This window comes from Miniopterus natalensis, chromosome 5 (genome assembly GCF_054644295.1).
Source record: "Miniopterus natalensis isolate mMinNat1 chromosome 5, mMinNat1.hap1, whole genome shotgun sequence".
NCBI classification, from domain to species: domain Eukaryota; kingdom Metazoa; phylum Chordata; class Mammalia; order Chiroptera; family Miniopteridae; genus Miniopterus; species Miniopterus natalensis.
The window spans coordinates 37,131,985-37,154,096 of record NC_142085.1 but is presented as its reverse complement, the minus strand read 5'-3'; the positions used below and the strand labels follow the sequence as shown (position 1 = coordinate 37,154,096).

Sequence of the window (22,112 nt, the reverse complement as noted above, 5' to 3'; positions counted from 1 at the left end):
GCATAAATTGGTTGGAGTGAATTCTATTGTCTACTATTACGAATGCCAACTAATAGTTCTCTTGTCTTTAAACAACAAGACTAACATCTTGAAGCGTTATCAGAAGAATTGATGCGGACAATTCAGGTAAAGCTTATTAACACATACTACCAGCAGAAAAGTAGTTACTGTTCTTGTGTTCTTGTTATTTTTAGCAGCATAACAATCAGAAGGTCAGGGGTTGAGCTATATCTTTAGCATATGTTCATTCTGAGATCTTGGTCAAGTTACTTAACTGCTCTAAGGTTTGATTTCTTTATAAACTAGGTAAAAAATATAACTACTTCATGGAGTTTTATGAAAATTAAATGAGTATATAAGTAAAAATTTCTTTTCTGTACTTTGTTATTCTCCACACAAATAATCTCACTTGATCAAACTAATTTCCCACATTACTTCCTGTTTTTCAGTGCCATGACCTCACCTATTTCCTCAGAATCCTGGGCACACATTTTTACAGAACCACCCAGTGTCTCTATATTCTGTTATCCTGTTTTTCAACTCAGAGCCATTTTTCAAGTTCCTTTCCCATGAAGTCTTTGCAGGGACAGCAACCTACCTTGATCACTTCCTTGATCTTGGGGCTCCTCCACACAGCACCAGGCACATTGACACTTCACTTTTTTTCCAGTTAGTGAATGTGCTTTATTTCTTCCTCGAATTGACTTTTAGGTCATTGAGATCAGTGGCAATTACTTTAAAAAAAATTATCTAACAGAGTTTTAAGAGACTTTACCATTTAGTAGTCACTTGAAAAAAAGCTGCTGAGTAGATGATTTACCATGTCAGTCACTGAATTCAATTAGATTATATAATATTTTTGGAGTATGTCATTAAATGTAGAACGCAGATATAAGAACTTAGTTAAAAGCTATTTGAAATTATATACATATATTTTTGTATTATTAATTTTTTCCTCTTTACCACAATATTTCTACTTGCCTCTGTCTGGTTTCCTTTAATTGTACTTAATTCTACCATAGAAACAGCAGTAATATTAAGTGAGCTAATGAAATGAATATATAACGTACCAGTGTCGACATTAAAATATGGGAATGAGTGCTGCTCCTTAGACATAGTTGTCAGCAGTGATACAAGACTTGGCAATATAAAAGAGCTTAGAGCACTGGTTTTCAAACTTGGTACACATCAGAATCACTTGGAGAGCTTTAACCACAGAGACCTCCATTCAATCTGAATGGTTATATGGCTTGGCAACAAGATATTTAAACGTGAGCCAGATGATTCTCACAAGCAATTAGGAAAAAGAGCACTGGTCAGATGCTGTTCTCCACTGAGCACCCTCTACTGTCACTTCTCTCTCTCGCTGCTTTGACTTAGGAACATGCTGCCTGCTTGGAGATTGAAGGCCATTCATTTAAGCATTCCTTTGCTGTCACCAGTGGCACCTTTGTACATATATACAAATACAGATGATGGGGTATTATTATTTTGAAAACTATTTTCTGAAAATATCTTTCTATAATTTTAGTAGGCAGTAATAGTATTCACATACATTAGAAATAAGGTAGTGACTAAAATATCAGCCTGGCAAGAAGAGAAGTGAGGGGACAGGGAAAGAAAAGCTATAACTGTATAAACAATAAAGGAGAGTTACGGTTTCAAGTTGTAAGTACCTGACTGACGTTATCCAGATCATCAATGAAGCTATTTACTTCTGATAGAAGCAGAGATATTATAGATTTTCTCAACAATCTGCAACTTCCCAGGGTTACCAGGCTCTGAGAGACACAATGCTGTACCTGAAACTGAAGATAAAAACAAGTAGATTTCTACTTTTTATCAAGTCAGATCAAAATAGAATTAGTGGGTACTTTCTAAGACTTCACTACTGAGCTCCATGCTGTGGGGTGAACAAAATGTGTCAACATAATTCTAGGTGTATCTCAAGCAAAATTATGAAATAGATAAATTATAATAACATAAGTAATAAAATTTTATATAGCAATTAATATTTTGAATTGTATGAGCACTAAAATGAAAATTTTACCTGAAGTATCAAAAGGTGATGTTACCATTTAGACGACAGACCACATACAGAATGGAGATGACAGAACAAGGCTCTTAAGCCGTAGCTACTAGATGTAGATGTATATATAGATAATATATAGGTGTATATATAATAAGAAGGTATAATATGTGTTTATATAGGGTTTTTTTTTTTTTAATAGAGACATCTGGAGAAGAAACAATATAGGAAAATATAGAGGAAGAAAGTTTTCTAGGCATAAGAACAGAGAGAATTCACAGGTAAGTGAAGCATAATATATACTAACAGAAAAGAACAATTAGACTGACACATAATTCCTCAATACCAAGAATAAAAGCCGTAAGACTTTGGCATATTATATTCAAAATATTTAGAGAACATATTATTAATCTATAATTTTGTTCTTCAAGAACAAAAGATAATAAGGCTTTCTTAATGACTAAAACAGAAGGTAGTTTATTACTTACTGAACAGTAGTAAAGTGATCTCCAAAGGTTGGACTTAGAAGGAAAATGATCCCTGGAGTCTCCTTTTATTTGGTATTCTGAAGAGACCTGTTTCCCTTTTCTATGTCTATTTATTTTAAAGTTTATTTGGACCTACTTTTATATTTCATTTTAATCTGCATCAAAAGCAAGCACATCCTGATACATTTGTTGGCTGTGTTAGTAAAACTACAGAGTGTGTAGCAAAGAAAGATAAAAACATGGGACAAAATAAATAAGGTTTAGGATCTCAGAAAGTTCATAATAAAAGCAAACTTAAGTAGTTGATGGAAGAAATAAATGAAGTAAAGAAAATAAGAAAAGCAGGCAAACATAAAAGTTAGATGTGAAAATCACAAATTCTTGAAGATAGAATAAATGAATCATAATAAATCATCAAAGCTCAAAGTAAAGAAATCATCCTAGAACCAACAAAAGATCAGATATAGGAAACAGAAGGACTGCTTCAGGTTTCAAACAAAATCAATACACTGAAGCCAACACCAAGAAATATCTAGGAAATACTAAATTTCAAATAAAAAAGAAAGGCTCTTTTAATTTTCTAAGGTGTTAACTAGAAGAGCTCTTTAATAGAGGAGAGGTACTACCCAAATTCCAGTTCTACAACGTCCCTTAAAAGTATCTCCCACATCATAAGTTAATGTTCTCACTGTGGGGAAAAAAGGGCAAAGTTATGAAAACTTTTTTTTAAAAAATATATATCTTTATTGATTTCAGAGAGAGGAAGGAAGAGAGAGAGAAACATCAATGATGAGAGAGTCATCACTGGTGGGCTGCCTCCTGCACATCCCCAACTGGGGATCAAGCCTGCAGCCCAGGCATGTGCCCTGACCGGGAATCAAACCTCGATCTCCTGGATCCTAGGTCAATGTTCAACCGCTGAGCCACGCCAGCCGGGCTGATGGAAACTTTTGATAGAAAGAGCTTGGGATGATGACTGGTTAATTAAAATATCCACATCAAACTGTATTAAAGGTAGACTATGGAGTTAATTTTTTCAATTCTAGGAATAATACCAGAAAATAATTATACCCACAAAATTCTGGTCAGGTAATGATTTTTCTAAGTTTTGAACAAGAAAATGAGTGAAGATCACATACAAAAAAAGATCACATACAAAAAAATCTGAAGTATAGTAACTAAAAGTGAGAAAAAAAGTTAATGAAACTAGTAAAAAAAATGCTTACAGTGTTAAAACATTATTGAGTACTTAATATGTTAATATAAAAATAGAAATAGTGATCTAACATTTGAAAAAAAATGTTCAACACCTCAAAATAACCAAATTAAAACAAAGAACATAATATTTAAACAATGTGAGAGAATGAAAATACCATACACACACACATATATATTGAAATTGTATTTTTTAAACAGCTAAATATCCAACAATATAGGAATTGAGTTGCATCTACTACATAAGTATCACAAACATTACAATGATGTATAACATAGAATACTTACATCATAATACAATGGTGTAAAAAACACAAGTGATTAGTTTTAAAAATAAGTAAGGAAAAAAAAAGTGGGTATATTTACAAAGACCAGGAAGTAAATTTTGAGTTGTATTGCTGTTGATATTTCTGTTTAAAAAGCTCAAGCCTGGCTGGTGTGGCTCAGTGGTTGAGCATGAACCAAGAGGTAACCTGTTTGATTCCCGGTGAGGGCACATGCCCGGGTTACAGGCTTGATCCCCAGATCCCCAGATCCCCAGTGAGGGGCATGGAGGAGGCAGCCAATCAGTGTTTCTCTCTGTCCCTCTCCCTTCCTCTAAAATCAATAAAAGCATATTTAAAAAATGTATTAAAAAAAAAAAACGCTCAAGAAAACATAATTTAAGAAACCAATTAGATATACAGGGTGGGGCAAAAGTAGGCTTACAGTTGTTCGTATGGAAAATAATACAATAACTGTTAAATAATAAGAATGAACTCTGTGTTTCCCATACTCACAACTGTAGAACTACTTTTGCCCCGCCCTGTAAATGTAACTCAAATACTGTTATAGTTCTAACAGGACACATGATTTTTTTTTTACCTTATGAAAAGATATGCAAAATAAAGCTCCTGTTTTGAAAGATCTCGGATGCTTTTGAGATATGCTCTAAAGGAAAATTAGATATAAAATAAACTTTTCTAGGTACACTGATTTTAAATATACACATACCAAAACAAAGAAAATCCTGAAACAGGCTATGTGGCAATGTACATTTTCCAGACCAATAGGGCAGATGACAGCAACCATATATAAAAGAAATAACAAAATGAGGCCCAATTTAATAACACTGAAAAAGCTTTGTTCTGTTGGCTTCAATGGCTTGGTTTACAGATCCTGATGAGCTAGTTCTTACGCACGAGCCGAGATCTCTGAAGTCCCTCAGCAATGCAGTTCAAGTCGGTATCAAAACAAGGAAGACAGTGAGCACAGCCCATGAGGACACTGAGTGGCAGAGGCGGCTGTGGAATGCCGCACTGAAAACATGGTGAGGCACAGGATATTTGAGATCTCTCTCCCTATGTCACCTAATACCTGGGCCCTAAAAACCAGTCTGCCTGCATCATTCTGACCTATTTTAGGAATGAAGAAAAAAAAGAGAAAAATAATTTTGGAAAAGAATAAAAAAATTGGGGGAGTAATGAGTAAGATTAGAGAACTGTGAACAGGTTTTAGAGTCTATAAATGCTAAGTTAATTATTGCTTTGTCTGTGGCACGTGGCAAACTTCATTCAAGATGGCACAGATTTAAGAGAAATGAAGACAGCACAGGCAAAGTCCAGAGAACACCTGAGTGGCCACGCTGACAATGAGAACTCAGGTAAGCAGAGGTGTAAACAGAAAGACAACCGGGAGAGGACTCGGTATCAGGCTTGGCTAAGGTCAACCTGGATATAAGAATTGAAATCCAGGAATCATAAGCTCAAGGATGCTCCTTGCCACTCACAGAACTTTACTATTTCTATCCTCAGAGAGGGCTAAATCTTTCAAAAAGAGGTAGGGCACTGTCAAGGAGGATAGGTTCTGTCAAGTTTCTGCTTCACAGGGACTTCTCTGAACCTAACCAGAGTGGGAGAAATGCTGCCTATGTATTTTTTTCAGTACCTCAGTTATACCAAGGGTAATGTATGTATAATAAGAAGTGAGCTGCAGATAAAATGGTGGTAAACAGGAATATTTAAGAAAGTAAAAAGAAACAAGCAAACAACACACACACGCACTCCTTCCTCACACCAGTATCATCCAGCAATGAATACAAAATGAATTACAGCTTTATAATATTGGATCTTATGAAAGTTCAGAATTAAATCCATGCTTAAATGGTCAGTTAATCTATGACAGAGGAGGCAAGAATACACATAGGGAAAAGACAGTCTCTTTAGTAAATGATGTTGGGAAACCTGTACAGATATATGCAAGAAATTGTACTGGACCACTTTCTTATATCATAGATAAAAATAAACACAAAATGGATTACATAGTTAAATGTAAGATCTGAAAACATACAATTCCTAGAAGAAAACTGAGACAGTAAACTCTTGACATATTTTTGGATATGTCTCCTCCCATAACAAAAACAATAATAAACAAGTGGGACTACATCAAACTAAAAAGCTTCTGCAAAGTAAAGGAAACCTTCAACAAAATGATAAGACAGCCTACTGAACAGAGAAGATATCTACTCATAATATATTTGATAATGGTTTAATATCCAAAATATATAAGGAACTCATTCAACTTAACACCAAAACAGTCCAATTTAAAAATAGGCCATCTGTATGTCCTCTTTCTCCAAAGAGGACATACAGGTGGCCAACAGAAACATGCTCAGCATCACTAATTATCAGGGAAATACCAATCAAAACAAAACAAGTGTTAGTGAGGATATGGAGACAAGGGAACTCTCATGCTCTATTGGTAGGATTATATACTAGTGCAGCCACTATGGAAACAGTATGGAGATTCCTCAAAAAATTAAAGAGAGAACTACCACATGACCCAGTAATTCCACTTCTAGGTATTTATCCTAAGGAAAAGAAAATATTAAAAAAGATATATGCACTTATTTGTTCCTTGCAGCATTTTTTAGGATAGCCAAGATTTGGGAAGTAGCCTAGATGTCCACTGAAAGATGATTAAGTGGATGTGGTATACAAATATAATGGAATATTATTTGGCCATTTGCAACAATGTGGATGGAACTTGAGGGCATTATGCTAACTGAAATGAGTCCAATTGAGAAAAATAAATAGATAAATACAGTATAATCTCATTTATATGTGGAACCTGAAAAACAAAAAACAACCCCAAGCTCATAGATACAGAGAATAGATTGGGGGTAGGGGGTGGAAAGTACAAGAAATGACTGAATGGAATCAAAAGGTCTAAACTTCCACTGATGAAATAAATTATGGGGATGTAATACATAGTATGCCAAGTATAGTTAATAATACTGTAATGCATACTTGAATATTGCTTAAGACTAAATATTGAAAGTTCCCATCACATGAAAAAGATTTTTTTTGTAACTATGTATGGTAGCTGATGTTAACAAAACTATTAGGTGATTTTTTGGCAACATATACAAATATCAAACCATTATGTTGTACACCTGAAACAATGTTGTATGTCAATTATACCTCAATAAAAAAAATTATCTTCCAAATGCTCAATGCTTTATCATTTTTCCCTTGACTCTATATATGTAGGAGTTACATAAGAATCAAGGTGATGATGTTCTATATATATATTTATATAATAAATTTTCAAAAACTTTAAAATGTTTTAAAACATGGCTCAATTTTAGCCTTCTTTCTAATTTATATTGATTAACTTGACTGAACAAAACAAGAGTTAAAGAACAGCATCAATGTTTAAAAACCAGAGCAGAAGATACTGTCCTTTTGTAACAGATGGATCTAAAATATGTTATAATTTACTTGAGTTTGTCCTCTGGTTAACTTCTGCAGCTTCACAGTGATTAGCACTACAACCCTCAGAATGAAGGCTTGTCTGTATAAATGCCTTGGTTGGGGGGTGAAAAGACAACTTTGAAACTAGTGCACCCCGCAATGCAGCCTGTCTTGTGGGAGTTAAAGAATAGTGGAAAGTTAAAGGATGGTGGAAGTTTGTTAAAAAGTAACACTATTGGAACAAATCAGGCCTAAACAGCAGTCATGGGGGCTAAAGAGGAGAAAGAAGTCAACTCCCACTATTTTGATACAGTCCAGAAGGTTTGGTCATAATCCTTATGAGATAGACAGAAGACAGGATTATGCTTGGAGAAAACAAAAATAAACCCAGCTGCCAATCAGACATAATGTTCTTAAAAGATCACAAAGAATTTCCTAACAGGGTGTATATAGCCAGGTCACAGAATAGTTGTAAAATGACTAACAATCCCCCCTGTTGTGCAACTGCTGCTTCCTTACCCCATGAATCTTGGGCCCTGCCTGGGTCTTCCCCACTCCTAAACAAAGAATACTGAGGGAGTCATTTGTTAAACTGCCCCAGGCTTGTTGACAGTAGTTAAATCTAGAATTGGTTCCCAAACCCTAATTTCTCTTTAGGAGCCTGTAACACAGACCAAAACCTTATATAAAAATTCCTCCTAACTCCCCTTGACTGCAATGCTCCTAAGGTTCCTCTGAAGGTAAGATGAATACACCTAACTCTGAGTAGAGGTGCATTCTGGTGGTCTTTGGCTAGTGGGTTTCTATTACTTAAATTTAAAGTCTTCTGGAAAATCTTCTCATATTTAAAACTCTCAAAGGAAGGAGATTCTCTAGTCTCGCTTTTGAATCTACTCAACAAATGTCACTGTTAAAAAATATATCACTTTGATGCACATTAAAATAAAATATATGATTAGGTCCAGTGCTCTTTTAATGATAAACAGACATAAACAAAGAGAAACAGGCCTCTGCTGGAAGTATGAGTGGAAAAGTTTAATACCAACTGTAGCTAGAAAAAGATGGCAGAAAGAAAATCATTTCTTAGGTAGTTTTGATCAGAGAAGTATGATTGAATAACTTGCAATACTTAAAATCAACAGCAGATCTAGTCTACAGGACGGGGTACTCAGGGAACAAGGATGGTTACCTGATCATCAAGGCTTCTGCATATTCTGATAACATGATAGTGGAAAGAATTGGGATTCAAGAGCCCAGTATGGTTTCAGAGTAGGTGGCCTCAAAACAATGTCCTGAAGAAGGTATCGGACCAGCGTTTCTGGAGAGCCAAGAGACAGAAAAAAGGAAGAGAAGGAATATAGTTGTTTTTGGTTGGTTTGTTGTCTCTCCCATTGACGCTGTCAATGCAGAAAAATGAAACCAACAGGTAAGCAGTTAAGCAATAGTGGAACCAGGCATAATTTCCTGGCCTTAAGTTAAACAGTAATGGTACAAAGATTTCTTTTCTGTCCCTGAATTAAAAATACTGGGACCAGGCATTTTAAAACTTAGCTGCTTCCTCCAGGAAATACTAGCTCCTAGAAGAGAACACTGTAGTCAACCAAAATAATTTGCTTGTTAACACTTGCTTCAGGATCTTCACCTAGCTATGCCCATCAATCCAAAGCTATTACATCACAGATTCTTCCCAGTCCCAATCAGTTCGCCACTAGACAAGACCCACCTGAAAATCACTGAGCTCAGGCCCTAAAGTTCTATAAATAGCCTTCTGTAATTTTTCCATTAGGATATACCACTACAATTATGTCAAGGGGCTGTTCTATAAACTTTGCTTACTCAATAGTTTTTTTCCCGGTGGTCTTTTGGAAGACTGAGAATCAAAAGCCCACATGGCTTCACTTGCTCTCCTAATGCATCAGCACCACTGCGTGGAAGTATCCATGAACTAGGAAGCACAAAGGCTACCTTTTGCTGTATTCTAAGAAAACTACCAGAGATCTCTGTCTAAACATCCTGATGTTTACCTTGCTCCCCAACCCAACCTCCACTCCAGGGAGTCAAACTCAGTATCACTCCTAGATGACTGGCCTCAATAGTAGGTCATTTTGTCTTCTGACTCCAAATAAAATCAAGGAGAGTGAGACTGACACAATCCCATACATAATCTATGCATATAGTTTAGTATATTCTTTTATTTTCACCTTCAAAAGTTCTACCTGCTTAATCTTGTTCTCATCCAACTTAATAATCACTGAGCCATATGATTTGTGTAACCAAAATAAGTATTTAGAATTTTGCATATTTAAACTTTTGATAATTAAGGAATGTAAGAAATGTTTCTTTGTGGATTCCCCAAAGGATACTCACTGATATGTGTTCATGACAGCTGTTATATATTCCAGTGTTGAGCTTTTCAAGAATCATTTATGAATACTGAAAAGCAACTACTCAGGGAAAAATACATGAAAAGAAAAACTATAATCAATATGTTTTAGCAATAAATTCACAGAAAAAGATAATTATCATTATTTAAGTATCTTCTTTTGAACAAGATATATTTCCACATACATCTCCCAGGATCCTAAAATATATGACTTTATATACTCTGAATTTATCAGTTGCCTGAAAAAAGACTTTAGACACCAAGTACACACATCAAATAGTTACTGTGAATGTCTAAAGTTAGCACAAAATATCTAATGGATGCATATCTTTACATGCATATAAACACTGATTTTAAAATACTACAAACTATAGAAATAATCTCTGAAAGTATAGTCTTATGTGGGATATAAAACTGAAAGCAACCAATGAACAAATAAGAAAAACAAACAAAAACTCATAAACAAAGACAACAGTATGGTGGTTACCAGAGGGAAGGGGCAGGGAGGTAAAGGGGGTCAAATATATGACGGAAGTTTTGACTTTGGGTGGTGGTCACACAATGCAATGTACAGATGATGTATCAAACAATCTACATTTGCAACCTATATAATCTTATTAACCAATAACCCCAATAAATTTAATTAAAAAATTAAAAAGGAAAAAATACTACATAGGCATTTTTACTAAATATATCTTCCTCTTATCTATCAAAACATCTATGGACTACTTTCAAATTACCTCATCTTCTATGAAAACTGTAAACCTTATCATAAAAAGTTTATGAAGAAATAATATCAAATCATACTTTACAGAGTTCATTATGCAGGCAGCATTCTAAGTATTCTCCCTAGAATAACTCCTCACAAAAACCTTATGAGGTAGGTACAATTATTCCCCCTCTTTAACAAAAGTAAAGAACTGAAGTTCCAGAGGGGTAAAGTGACTTTCACAAGGTCTCACAGCAAATAAATGGTGAAACCAGGTCTCAATTCCAGACCATTTCACAGTCTGACACAAGAGTCTGTTTTTTTAACTATATGTCAAACAGACACACATGTATGCTTAAACAAATCTGTTTTCCAATACTAGAGATACATCTATAAACAAAGGAGTGATGATTCTGATATTTATTTACACAACTTTAATAAATTATTAAAAGAAAATTAGAGTACAACTGAGCTTTAATTAAATACTCTTAAATATCTAATTATGCAGTCAATTTCAATATAAGCAGTTCTGATTTTAAGTAGACAGACTTTTTTCCTTCTCTTCCTGCTCACAAGAGATCTAATCAAGAAAATATATTTAAATACATTAATATGAAGACAGACAATAGCTTCTTACAATATAAAAAGAAACCATTTATAACATCCAAATACAAATAAGGACAGATATGCTGCTTCTGTACCAGAAAAGAAAAAAAAAAGTATTTCATTTGTGGACACTTCCTTCTATATTTTGTGACCTATTTATGTATTAACTTTTGATTATTAAGAATTCAGGGTGTCTATGACACGTATTTTCCCTTTAATAGCAGTAAGATTCTATTAATAGAGCAAAGTAGTGAAAAGGCCCCCAAGTCTGTTTTAATTAGTTTTTATGTAATAAAAATAATAGCCTAGGGCAGCAGTTTTCAAATGGTGTGCTGCAGGAATTTTTAAATTCCATGCAACACCTGACTATTTAGTCAGGGAAATGATAACAGCCCTGTCCAGTGTGGTTCAGCTGGTTGGGTGTCGTCCAGTGCACCAGAATTTGAGTCCTGGTCAGGGCACATGCCAGGATTGCAGATTCGATCCTGGGGAGGGAGCATGCAAGAGGCAGCTGATCCATGTTTCACTCTCACATCAATGTTTCTCTCTCTTTCTCTCTCTTCTTCTCCCTCTCAAAATCAGTAACAAAATATTTTTTAAAAATGACAATAACCAATACAACAATAGCTGTCCGGTGTGAATGAATCAAAATTATACCTATTTTTTTTGTCAGATTCGCAAAAAATATATTTTTTGGTGTGCTGGAGAATTTTACTAATTAGTTTTTATGTGCCATGAGATGAAAAAGATTGAAAATTGCCGGCCGAGGGGCTCAGTATAAGTTTGAGATTAACACTGATATTAAAACAAATACTTGCAAAATTTATTGACTAACTTGCCTTTTCCTTTTATTCTCTGGCACCAGGCAAATGCCTCTTTACCTCCTGTGAAGCTCATATACAGTTTTACTTCTAGGATCATACTCTTTTAAAGATGCCTTCTTTGGCAGCACGTGACCTACAGATCAGTTTCTAATCATGGTGAACTGGGACAACTTGCTCCTATTTCCTTTTTCCAGGACATTTACCATTCTGAGGCCAGAGCAAGGCTGCCAGAGTTCCCAACAGGTGGCCTGGGGGAAGATTGTAAGATCCATTCAAGTGCTAACTACAGATTTTTGCTGCTTGGCAATAGAAATTGCTAGACCATCTGCCAAGTACACCTTTTACTCATTAAAACTCTCTTGTCATGTCTCTTCTCACCTGGGAAGATTCTGTAGACATTAATGAGATTCCACATCTGATGGCAGGCAACATATACAAGCCAGACTTGCCCAGCATGCATCGATTTAGCTCACTATAACTTGCATTCACTTAGGCATGCCCATCAGCATAAGTCTTATATTTCTAGTGTTGCCAATTGCACATGCTATCAGGGGATTCTTTGTTTTTTTCTTTGCAGCACAGGCTGTAAAGGAAGCTAAAAATCTCATTGTAGCATACAAACAGAACTGCCAAACTCAGCAAATTAAAATACAGGAAATCCAGTTCATTCGAATTTCAGATAAACAATGAATAATTATTTAGTATAAGCATGTCCCAAATATTATACCTCACTTGGTAACTCTATATGCAATATGATTACCTAAATTTGATAAAATATATTTAAGCTCTCCCTAATATCAACCAGTGAGTAGTCAGCTTGATTTGATGCAAAGACTAGTGGAGAAGATGTGAAAAGCTGGGCTTCTCAGCCCCATTTCTTCTCTGACCATACTCTGACTCCATCCCCCAGCCTCTATGAACTCCAGTACCCTTACTTATAAAATGAGAATGACATTTTTCCTTTCAACCTTACAGGGCTGAGAATCAACTAAGTGAACAGAAGTGAAATAACTGTAAAAACTAAATATGACAACTTTATCCATGAGTCATTATTAATCTGTATGTTTTTAATAAAGGGAGTTGATATATTACCTTTTCAAACAGAAATCAAAATTTATCTGTTTCAAAATAAAACTATGACATTCATTGTTCAAAGCACTTCCATCTCTTTCTGCCCAAACCACTCCATTCTTAACTATTATTGTGAAGGTCAAAAAGTTCTTAAATAAGCTAAGTAAATTCTCAACCATGTATCCTCCATCACAACATCATTTAGTTCACACACTCATTACAACATGTAATAGTTTTACACATTTATCCACCAGCACTTAGTCTGCCTGGCACACTTTAGGTGGTCAATAAATATGCTGAGTAAGTAAATATACAAAGGTCACTTATCAGTCCTCATCTACTTGTCCTCTGTGGTAGACACTATGATGGCTACCCAGATCCCCATTCAATAAAACAATTCTTGTCCCAGCTGCTAGGAGTGCTGTCAGCAGATAGCATTCAACTGCCAGTTTCTCCAGATATTGCCTCTGCTCCAGGGAGCCACCTCACCCCCAAATCATACCCTTCATAGGGTGGCCCATATTCCAGTGAAACATAATGACCTGGCCTTTTGGCCCACCTCAAGACAGCTCTAAAGGACCATTCTGGCCCCAAAGCTCCCTTGGGGTTCAGCCAAGCTTGCCCTTGGGCCTACATCCAGGCTCCATTTCTCCTGCTAATCCTCCTTCTGATCCTTCTCTTCCACAGATAAAGATCCCAAGGACTCCTGGATAAACATGCTGCACCTTACACTTCTTTCCAGAATCTGCTTCCCAGGGAAATCGACCTGAGACACTCTCACAATAGCTTTTAATAAAGATAAAACTGCCTCTTGGATGCAATCTTCTCTCAGGGTTTTCATCCTTTGCCAGTCCTCTTATCTCCTCTTACACATATTAAGATGCTAGACTGACCCAGAGCCAGCCCTGCTCCTTCTATTTTACACTCTCTCTTAGTTGTAGTTGACCTCAACCATTTCTATATTTCTTGTTGATAAAGGTTCCCACACTGATCTCTAATCTACACTGCTCTTCTAAATTTCACACTTGTAAGACCAACAGTTCATTTGAATGATATCCCCATTTGATGCCACCATCCGGAAGCAGGGACATTCTAGCTGCCTTTCAAAATCAATTCTTCACATGCTGGCTACTGATCTTTTAAAAACATGAAACAAACCACATTTTTCTTCTGTTTCTGTGATTTTCAATTTTATTTCAGAATAAAAATTCAAGCCTGGCCGGGCATGGCTCAGTTGTTGAGCGTCCACCTAGGATCCAGGAGATTGGGGTTCAATTTCTGGTCAGGGCACATACCCGGGTTGCAGGCTCGATTCCCGGTCGGGGGCGTGCAGGAAGCAGCCAATCAATGACTCTCTCATCATTGATATTTCTCTCTCGCTCTTTCCCTCTCCTCTCTCTGAAATCAATAAAGATATAGTAAAAAAAAAAAAATTCAAATAATTTTCCATGATCTAGAAGTAGGCTGAATACTTTTCATAATAGTGAATATTTACTTTTCACATATAGTTATATTCATAAATATTCAAACTGAGATTCGTTTGAGAGTGAAATAGTGTGCTATTAATAGTTACTCCAGGAAAAGGGACAACCAGAACTAGCCCAGGCAATTGATGACATGTGTTCATTCTAGATATAAGGTGTTCCACTGCACTGTTTTCAAACTTTCTGAAGTTACAGACTGCCCACGCATAGTTTTAATGTCCAAATGTTCACAACCTTCGCATTGATTTAGGTCCCAAATGATGTAATGGTAAAAAATGTAGTATCAATATTTTGCATGTAAAACCCATAAAGATGTCTCATGGAGCTGTAGTATTTAACTTAGATGGTGCTCCATAGCCTTTGAGGCTTTTTGGCATCACCTATGGGACATTTTCAAAATGCATGACTGACTATAGGACCTCTCCAGAACCACAAAATCAAAGTGTCTGGGGATAGCCCCAGGCCTGTGCATTTTGGAAAACTTTCCCATGGTGAGAACCATTGCACTATTCTATGAGAAGCACTGTTCCAGCCACTTTATTATTTTTTAAAATATATCTTTATTGATTTAGAGAGAGGAAGGGAGAGGGAGAGAGATAGAAACATCAATGATGAAAGAGTTGTCATTAATCGGCTGCCTCCTGCATTTCCCTGACTGGGGATTGAGCCCTCGACCCAAGCATGTGCCCTGACCGGGAATCAAACTGGGGTCTCCTTGATCCTAGGTCAATGCTCAACCACTGAGCCATGCCTGACCGAGCTCCAGCCACTTTTTAAATAAAGGGAAACATACATAGACATTGATTGTGTACCCTTATCTGCAGTGAGAATTTTTTTTTATTAATTTCAGAGAGAGGAAGAGAGGGAGAGAGAGAGAGAAATATCAGTGATGAGAGAGAATCATTGATCGGCTGCCTCCTGCATGCCCCCTACTGAGGATCAAGTCCATAACCCAGGCACGTGCCCTAACTGGAATGGAACTGGGACCTCCTGGTTCATGGGTTGATGCTCAACCACTGAGCTACAATGGCCGTGCTGTAGTGAGAATATTAATAGGCTTAGTAGTATGGCTTACCCTTAGATCAGTGCTTGGTTTTGCTTTAGAATACTCCAGAAACAATAGAATTTTTTGAGGCATGAGAATAGAGAGAACATGATTGGCAAATGCTGATTATTGTTGAGATGGAGGTTACATGGTTGTTCATCCCTACTTTTGCATATGTTTGAAAATTTCAATAACCAAAAGCTTAAAAATAAGAGCCATCGGTAAAACAAACAAATAAATAAATGACTGATCAACTAAAATGACTAAGTCATGTCCAGCTAATTGTATTTCTCAAATAACTTTAATTTAGACCTCCGCCTGCCACTATCCTTATTTTAGGACTTTATTATCTCTTACTGAAATCTGAGTTTACTTTTTAATTCACTCTTGATATCCCCTAATGAATATATTCATTCTTTGAAATATCTTTATGAAGCATATCTATTTGCAAGAATTAGGATATATAAAGAAGCTAGTATCCTCTTACTGCTGCCAAAGCTAGTTTTGTAAGTCATAAATGTGATCAGGCCATTCCCCAGGAAAACAAAACAAAACTATCATTCATGATAGGGATTGGCACACTTTCTGTGTCAGATAATAAATATCTTAGGCTTTGTGGGCCAAAAGGTCTCTGTTGCAACTACCCAATTCTACCACTGTAGTGCAAAAGCAGCCATAGACCATACATAAACCAATGTGTGCAGATGCGTTTCAATAAAACCATATTTACAAAAACAGGTGGCAGGCTAAATCTAACCCACTAGCATTGTCTGCCACCTGATCTATGTTAACGACCAAATTCCTTAAAACACTAATCCAAGGTTCTCAACAATCAGTTCCTTTAAAATAGTAATCCAAGATTTGAATATGACCCCAAAAGGCTCTTATCACTGTATTACCTGCCACAATCCCATGTTTTGCATTGCCACAGAAATGGTAATATTCTAATATCCATAACAAATGTTACTCTCCACGTGAAACCTTCTCTAGATTTCTACACTTACCCTGAATTTTGGCAGAGTTAACACCTCCCCAAATACATATGTATAAAGTACTATGAAGGTACTTACCATGTATTATAAATTCTCTAAGTTCTGCAGCCCCACCATCACTGCCCTTGCTGACCTATAATCTAAAGGTCTATCAAGGGCATTTCTGGCTGCTCAAAAATACCAACTAGCATACACGGTGGACACTGCCACTTTAGCCCCTCAGAGTAGATACTATACTTTTTTTAGTACAATAGGCCCCCCTTATCCATGGGGGATATTGTCCAAGATTGGATACCCCAAACCACAGATAGTACCAAATCCTATATAGACTATGTTTTTTCCTATACATATGTATCATAAATTAGGCACAGTAAGAGATTAACAATAATAATAAAATAGAACAACTATAACTATATACTGTAATAAAAGTTATGTGAATGTGGTCACTCGTTTCAGGGGATCCCTTGCTGAAATTTTACAATAGGCTCAATGCTTTCTGGTACAATACCTTGACAAAAACTGGAACATGTTCTCTGTTCATGTCTCCCACCCACAAATTAATGTTTTTTCCTTCTTATCTAAGCACTTATCAGACTGTGACCATAACTTTTGCAGTCTGAGGTGAGACAGCAAAACTAGCATGAATTTCTTTTTCCTTTTTCACAATTTCAAGAAGATTCCTTCTTAGAGCAGATCTTAGCAACCTCAGCATATGATTTTTTTTCCTTTCCCTTAGTAAGTTGAGAACTTCTACCTTTTTACTTAAGGTAGGCACTTTATGGCTTCTCTCTGGCATATCAGAGTTGCCAGCATCACTGATCTTTTGCTTTGGGGCCATCATTAAGTAAAATAAGAGTTAAACACAAGCACTGTGATACTGCCACACAGTTCATCTGATAACCGAGATCGCTATTAAGTGAATAACAGGCGGAGACAATACACATTGAACAAAGAGATGCTCCACATTCTGGCGGGATAGAGGGACAGGAGATTTCATCATGTTACTCAGAATGGCATAAAATTTAAAAGTTACGAATTGCTTACTGAATTATTTCTGGAATTTTCCATTTAATATTGGAATGTTGTTGACTGTGGGTAGCTGAAACCTCTGAAACCTCAGAAAGCGATGGATAAGCGGGGGACTACTATACTGACAATATTAAAACTTATTTTTCTTAAAGTCCAAAGCAATAAATATGCAGAAATAGGACTCCATGGACATTAACAGCATAATTCATGTGCACTTTAAGTACATGCTTTGTTCTAAAGTTATTCCTTTAGTCTGCATTTTTCTTTGCCAAGACCCTAATGAGGTTTCAGGTCATATTTTCTTCTCATGCACAGCAACCTAAAACAGGCCAGATGAAAGGGACAATCAGAGGTCAAGTTATTCACTCTTCTTCTCTTACGAAGAAACATTCTCAACATACCAAAAAAAAGGAGAAATAATTCTATGTTAGAGACCTCAAGAGAAAGTCATTTTACAACCTGCTCTGGTAATCTGTTCTAATGCTTAACAAATTTTGCTCTCAGAAAATAATCTTCATTAGTCCCTTATACTGCAGAATCAAATGAATTTTTTTCTTGTCCTGTTCTCAAGGGAAATGTAAAACAGCATACATTACCTGTGTAAGAGACATGAATATGTTTTAAAACTTAATGAAATAATCCCTAACCTATCCTTTTAGAATTTTTACTTCGTGAAGCAATAATTCTGGTTTCAAACGGCAAAGTGGTTGAAACTTAACTCCAAATATTTATTTTTCTGGTTTCACTTACTGGTACTAAATAATTGCTTACACTGCCTTTCTTTCCCTACCTGTTATAAAAATAAGAATTATTCATTAGAATGTAAAGTTCTAATTATTATTTAAATGGAATTTAAGAATTAGAATTTAAAAATTGACTTCTATCCTTTGTTTAGCCCCTGAGCAATAATGTTCTCCCAACAAAGGTTTTTTAAACCTGATCATACACGAAAATTCTTCAGCTATCCATTTTTATATAGTAGTATGTAATTGAAAATAAATTAACATAGCATTATCTAAAGTGGGAGGTTTGAAAGCTCATTAAATTGTAATCCTTCACCTTGAATAAGAAAAACACGTAGGAGGGAATGGTGATAGTTTGCAGAATAAGAATACTTCATTCAAATTCAAACCACTATAGTTCAATTTAATCAGAAGGCCAAAGGGATGGCACAGAGGGAGGAAATTCCTGTGTCTAGGTTTAATTCTTCACTTGCTTTTTACTTTTCCAACCTAAAGATATTTTCACTTTAATAGAATATTCTTATCATTATCATCCAAGATGAAAATATCTTTTATTTTTTATTGTACTATATTGTATAATAATGAGTTAGAAAAATATACTACTCAGTATGATTTCAAAGTGTTTTAAGGTTAAAATGTCATATGCCTAATATTGATGCTGAAAGTACAGATGAAACCTGCTGACCAAAAATCCACGGTCCATAAAATATATTGAATTTGCATATTGTATCATAATTGAAACATCTATAAGCATACATGTGAATAAAACTATTAAGTAAAATTCACAGATGGTTATCTTAGAAGACTAGAAAACTATCAAGTACAGATCAGTGCCTCTCAAATTGGATATACTTCATAATCACCTGGGAAGCTTTTAAAATTATACTGATACCTGAACACTATCACCCAGAAATTTTGATTTGTCTGGGATGGGTCTGGGACACCCATATGTTTAAAAGTTGGCTAAATAATTCTAAAATGAAGAGAGAAGAAAAAATGGTTTTGTATTCAGCGTGCACTGGAACGAGCATATCCCTCTAGTCATAATGCAAGTTCAAGAAAGATAAAACCACTTAACACTCAAGTAAAAAGGAAAGTTTACTGGCAGGAAGGAGTAAATGTGTGGATAGGGGCAAATGTGCTGAAAGAACAGACAGGCTCATCAGAAATGAAGCATCAATGGCTAGTCTCTCTGACTCTCTTGTGAACCAAATGATTTATTTCTACTTTTCTATTCATTCGACTCTCCTTCCTAAGGTCTGGATTCTACCATTTTCCCACAACTTAACATTTTGTTTAATCCTTAGATTGTGTAACACTAAAGCCCTAGTGTTCACCACCAGCTGATTCAACTTCGTGTCCAATTCTAAATTCCAAGGAGAGCAAATCTGTCTGTACTTGCTTGAATTGACCATCCTCCTGCTTTTGTGTGTGCATACCCCGAGAGATATGCCCAAACAATTGCTCAATTCATCAGCACTATTCCCGATAGGACATGTTGATACCACTGTAATAACGTGGTTATTATTTAACAGAAGAGGAATAAGGGAAGACTGGGTAATATAGACATGCCATTTATACAGCTTTGCCAAAAAGCTGCATTTAACACACTCCAAGTGTGTTTCCCCGCACATTGATGGAGGAAGGGACTGGGCAAAGGCAGTTTGGACGCATGCCCAAAAGGTCGGAGTGATGTGGGAAGGTGCTTACCTGTCTGTCGGTCACACCTGGGAACAAATTATTGGCCAGAATAGGCGTGGCCACTGCAAGTGTGTGAAGCCTGAATATTTAAACTTCTGAACAAAGAAGCGGGCTCTTGCCTCTTTCTCTCACATGCCAGCTCCTGATCCATTTCAGGGGGTATGCTCCCCTGTGCCCACGTGGCTTGTGGCCATGTGGGACTCCACACAATGGACTGGTGGACTTGAACTAGTTTGGATTCTGAACTACACCACATGAAACCGAAGCTCTAGACACTGGCCTAGCTTTTGGCCCAACTGGAACCCCAGCTGCACCTCTTTCAGGACTGGGTTAAAGGGCATGGGGCTTTGGAACCCGAGAAATGTAACTCTGCACAAATAAAGCCTTTTATCACATCTCCTTCTCCTGTGGGAATCTTAGAAAATTTATTTTCTAAAGATAACACAAGAACCTCGCTCTCATGAGCGACAGGGAAGTTTGTATCTCTGGTGACAGTCTGACCATACTGTATCTTTGCTTCAATTTTTTTCCTGAAAAAATATAGTGGCTTCCTGGTGATTGGAAATTTTAAGTAAAAACAGTTAAAAATAACTTTAAGTAAAAACAACATCTAAAATAATAGCTAGGAAATAAGCAGTCCTATCATTTAACCATCCTTTCAATATTCATCAGATTCTTCCCAGAGGTCACGGGCTACTGCTAGCTGTATTGCCACAACTAGAACCTAAATGGCAGCTTGTTCCCTCAAGTCTGCACTAAAAATCATAATTTTTTTTTTTTACATTTTTCAAATGAGTAATGTATGAGGGAGGCTAATGTCCCACTTTAAGTTGATTTATAGCTAATCGTACAGCCATGATTCCTTGAGAATATGGCATGGAATTTTAAACTCCTCCATATTTCTTATATCCAAAACATGTAGGGTAAACTCTGAATAATGTTCAGCAACTTGATATCAGTATTAATGCACCAACTTGGTTTCATTAATAAGTAAATAGAACCATTCTGAATAAAAGTTAAGTATCAAAAATCTATAGATCCTTAGTGAATAATTTTAAGTTATGGAAAAAGGTAATGTGTAAGCTGTACACTTAGAATGGTAAAAAGAAATGGGAGATCAGTGAATTTCATTATCTGCTATTGGTTCAAGTAATTTCTTCTAAAATAGTTAAAAATTATATTTTGACATGGAATTTTTAAAAAATCTGAGTCATGTCTCATATTAAATTTGGAACATACCATTAACTAGGACAGAAATCAAACATGATACTACTATTATAATAATAAATAACTATTTGTATCAACCTGATTCAAAATGAAAACTAAAAGGCACTCATGGTAAACTAATCATAGACAATTTTAAAGAACTGATCTAAAGTTAGTGGGAAGACTTGGGACAAATCAGTAAGAATAGGCTCCATTGATTTGAACCTTAAAATGATGACTATTAAAGATTATTTTATAAAATTCATCACTTAGTATCAAAATGATCATTTTTATTCTAAATATTTCTGTTAAAGCCATAAAGCATTCAGTCCACACTCCCCCACCAGCACCTGTTCTTAATTTTTTTTCCACAGAGATCTTCCACACCTCTTTTAGGTTTATTCCTGTATGTATTTTTGTTGCTATTAAGTAGACTTTTTTCCTGCCCAATTTTCTAACTGGTCATTACTGGTATAAGAGCTTTTAATTTGAATAATGACTTTACATCTAAGAACCTTGTTAAATTCTCTTATTTATATAATTTGCAGGTTCTCTTGGACTTACTACATAGATTAATCATACTGACTATATACAGTGTATGGACAGTTTTACCTCTTCCCTTCTAATCCTTATTACTGATTTCTTTTTCTTGTTTTATTACATGACCTAGCATATGCATTAAAATGCTATATAGCCTGGCTGGCATGGCTCAGCGGTTGAGCATCATACTATGATCCATGGAGATCGTGGTTCTATTCCCAGTCAGGGCACATGCTGGGGTTGTGGGCTCCATCCCCAGGAGGGGACCTGCAGGAGGCAGCTGATCAGTGACTCTAATCATTGATGTTTCTCT

At 35.9% G+C, this 22,112-nt stretch overlaps 1 protein-coding gene across 1 annotated transcript in view; it reads right to left on the bottom strand.

Annotated features, from left to right (window-relative positions):
* MEI4 (meiotic double-stranded break formation protein 4) overlaps window positions 1-22,112 on the bottom strand; it is a 101,437-nt gene that overhangs the window by 38,286 nt on the left and 41,039 nt on the right. Inside the window, exon 3 of the mRNA XM_016207287.2 lies at window positions 1,677-1,808. Coding sequence (XP_016062773.2) covers window positions 1,677-1,808 — 132 coding nt within the window. The remainder of the gene's footprint in view (window positions 1-1,676; window positions 1,809-22,112) is intronic.